Raw genomic sequence first — 3,576 nt, forward strand, 5'->3', positions numbered from 1 at the left:
ATCACCAAAAAATGGAGGATAACCACATAATAAGACATATGTAATAACCCCAATTGACCACATATCAACTTCCATTCCATATCCTTTTGCATTTAATACTTCAGGAGCAACATAAACTGGTGTACCACAAGCAGTTAATAATATTTGTGCATCTTCAGTAATCATTTTAGAAAATCCAAAATCAGCAATACGAACATCAGTATCATCATCAGGACTTTTTAATAATATATTTTCTGGTTTTAAATCTCTATGAACAATGTTCATTGAATGTAAATATCCAATAGCAGAAATTAATCGTTTAACAACAATTTTTGCTTTATCTTCTGGATAAAATGTTTTATCACTAATTCTATCAAATAACTCTCCTCCTTTAACTAGATCAGTTATAATATATAATTTACCATCATTCCCATCAAATACATCATATAATTTAATTATATATGGATGGTCAACCATTTTTAATATTTTAATTTCACCTTGAAGCTTTTGTGGATCTGATTTAGCTGTATCTATCACTTTTACTGCAACTTCTTCATTTGTTGATTTTTTTATTGCTTCATAAACTACTGAAAATGCACCTTTTCCAATTTCTTTTTTAAGAAGATAATCTCCAACTTCCTTTGACATACCAACTGAACTTTGTAGTTCTTTTTTGGACACTTTGTTTGTAGGAATTTATTATTATCTATCTTTATAACAATTTTTATTCTTTTTTTGTTGTTTATTTAAAATTTTTTTTATTTATGGAATTATTTGTTTCTGTAAATAATATTTTGTTCATAATTCAATATGACTTATATCTATGAAGGTTTCTTATCACTTATACTTACAGTTATTAATATTAATGAGAATAACCAATAAATTCTAAGAAATAACTTTTATATTATATAATTTAAATAAAACTATTTTCAGTATTTATTAATATCTTAGTTATTAAGATTTTATCTTACAATGAAGCATTGAATAAAATGAAAGAGACTTAAAAAAAGAAGAACATACGAAATAAACATTGAAACAATGTCAATTTAATATTATTATATAAATATTAAATGGGTACCACAAGAAATAATCATTCATAAAACTAACACAAAAATAAAAAATAAACTATTTAATATATTTTATACAAACAAATAATCCAAAAACATAGACTTTAAAAAAAGTATTTTTTTGTTGTGAAAATTCCAAAAGTTTTATAGAATGATATTGAAAATTAAATTTTAAGCTATTTTCAAAAGATTCATATTTAAAAATAACTTATTACAATAAAAGATATTTTTTGTTATTTAAAATTATTTTTAATAGAGCAATAATAATTCAAAAGAGACTTAAAATCTCATACCAAACAACAATAATTTCAAAGTTATAAAATTCTACCAATCAAATAGAGAGTATCTCCAGAAATTTTTAATAAAATTTTTTATGTCAATATTTAGGATACAATTATAGTCTAAATGAAATCAGGTTGTATGGAAAAAATAAGTTATTAGAATTTATTATACTTTTTAAAACAATATCAGATATAAATTAAATATAATTTAATAAACAACATATATTTTTTCTATTAAAAATTTTTTATTACCTTTGATAATCACATACCACCTCTTTGTTTTTAATTTTTAATATTCTTATTATTGTTTAAATTGATTGAAGTAATTGGTTGTTATTAATTTAACTGTTTATATAATTCATTTAATAATTTGTGTTTTTTTAACTTATTGCTTTATTAAATTGAAAATAATCACTGTTCAAGTTTATTATAACAATGATAATTGATTGGATTTATTTTGGTTTTTGTTTTAATTTCTCATCATTGAAGTTACTCTAATTATGTTAACAATAAAACTATCTTTTTTTACTTTGTATTTTTTATAAATCAATTTAAGTATTTTCAATTTAAGTTAAATTAAAGTTAAAACCATTTAATTCAAACTAAGTATAATAAAATAATCTGTAATTATTATAGAAAATTGTTTTATCCCATACTGACTAAGTACATTCAGTTATTTTATACTTTTTTTTAATTTTATGTAATGTTTGAAATAATGAAAGAGTTGTATCTAATTATTTCCTTTTAGGAAGTTGAAAGTAATAGATGTTCATTTTGTGTTATGTTTGAAATACTATTTTTAAACAAAAAATAAGTTTATTTCTAAATCATTTTTGTAGACATTAGATAATTAATTTTTTAATTTTTATTTGAAGAAGATTTTAGAAAAAATGTGCTATTCTTTTTTTGGTTCTGAATCAATCTTATAACAAACCACTAATAGAAAAATAATCACTAACATAAATAAACTTCATATATATATCTTTTAGAAGAAATAAATAAAAAACTGTTCAGTTAATTACACAAATAACACTACCTCTAAGATTAATCACGATTAGTAGGAAAATATCCTTTTAAATAACAGTATAACAACAAACCTAAGATAAATAAAAGATAAAAGGAATATAAAAACAGAGAAAAACTGTTAAATGAATGAATAAGTTATTATACTTCAAATACTAAAAAGTTTAGTAAAAAATACTTTAAATAGTTTTAAATTTTTTATAAAATATTAAATAAATGAGTGGAAAAAAAACAAGTCATTTTCAAAGATATATATTTAATACGGAAGTAGATGTAAAAGTTTAAAGGAAAAAGGAAAAAAAGTCTAATTTTTATTACTAATTTACTATTCTACTTAAATAGCCTTTTTTATAATAAGTGATATATGTCACAAAATTTATTGATTGAGTAACGCTTCATTACTATGATTTTCATTAACCAACGATGCGATGCGATAATTTTTTTAGTAAGTAATGTTAGATTATAGAAAGAAGAAAGGAAACAACATAAAAGAGGAAATGTTAAAAAGTAATGTTTAATTAAAGAAATTTTTAGTAGTCAATTTTATACCATTTGAGAGAATTTTTATTCTTAAAAATAAATCTTAAATAAGAAGATATTTAAGGATGTATAAAAAAAGAGAAAGAAAAGGGGAATTTTATTTGAACCTCAAAGGAAAATAAATAAATCAGGTTATCTAAAAATAAAAATTGAATTTAAGAAAAAAAGAAAAGAAAAGAAACAGATTTAGATAATAACATATTCAAATCATTAATTTATAATTGGTTTATAACAAAAGAAACACATTAATGCGAACAACTATTTTAAGTCTCAAATATAATTTAAAAACTAAAATAACTAAAATTGCATGTCAAAACTTATTAAAGGAGTTGGATACTTTGATTATATGGCAGATGATCCAGCAATTGATAAACAATCCTCTAGATATAAATTTACCAAATGGAGAAATTATCAAGCATTACAAGAAGCATTTTTTATTGGGTTATTAAATCAATTTGCAACAATTACTATCTGTAAACCTTCTAAGAAAACAACTGTAACAATTCAATTTATTAAAATACAAAGTATTCAATTAGAAAGACAATATGATGAAATTCCTTTTTCATCATTTATTGCAGAGAGATGTAAAAAAAGAAAAAGTAATGATATAAAACTAGGTGTTCCAGAAAAAACTGCTCAAAGAAGATTTGAAAACAATAAATTTTCAGAAGCATTACATTTCCTTG

General features: G+C 21.1%; 2 protein-coding genes across 2 annotated transcripts in view; one reads left to right on the plus strand and one right to left on the minus strand.

Annotated features, from left to right (window-relative positions):
* EHI_137120 (calcium-dependent protein kinase 2, putative) overlaps positions 1-627 on the minus strand; it is a gene marked incomplete at both ends in the record, with an annotated part of 1,402 nt that extends 775 nt beyond the window's left edge. Inside the window, one exon of the mRNA XM_001913844.1 lies at positions 6-627. Coding sequence (XP_001913879.1) covers positions 6-627 — 622 coding nt within the window. The remainder of the gene's footprint in view (positions 1-5) is intronic.
* A 2,570-nt stretch (positions 628-3,197) lies between these two features.
* Positions 3,198-3,576, plus strand: part of EHI_137230 (uncharacterized protein) — a gene marked incomplete at both ends in the record, with an annotated part of 643 nt that continues 264 nt past the window's right edge. The window contains one exon of the mRNA XM_648759.2: positions 3,198-3,509. Within this exon, the coding sequence (XP_653851.2) occupies positions 3,198-3,509 (312 nt within the window). The remainder of the gene's footprint in view (positions 3,510-3,576) is intronic.

The sequence above is a fragment of the Entamoeba histolytica genome, genomic scaffold, assembly GCF_000208925.1.
Source record: "Entamoeba histolytica HM-1:IMSS scf_1104750518397 genomic scaffold, whole genome shotgun sequence".
NCBI lineage: Eukaryota > Evosea > Mastigamoebida > Endamoebidae > Entamoeba > Entamoeba histolytica.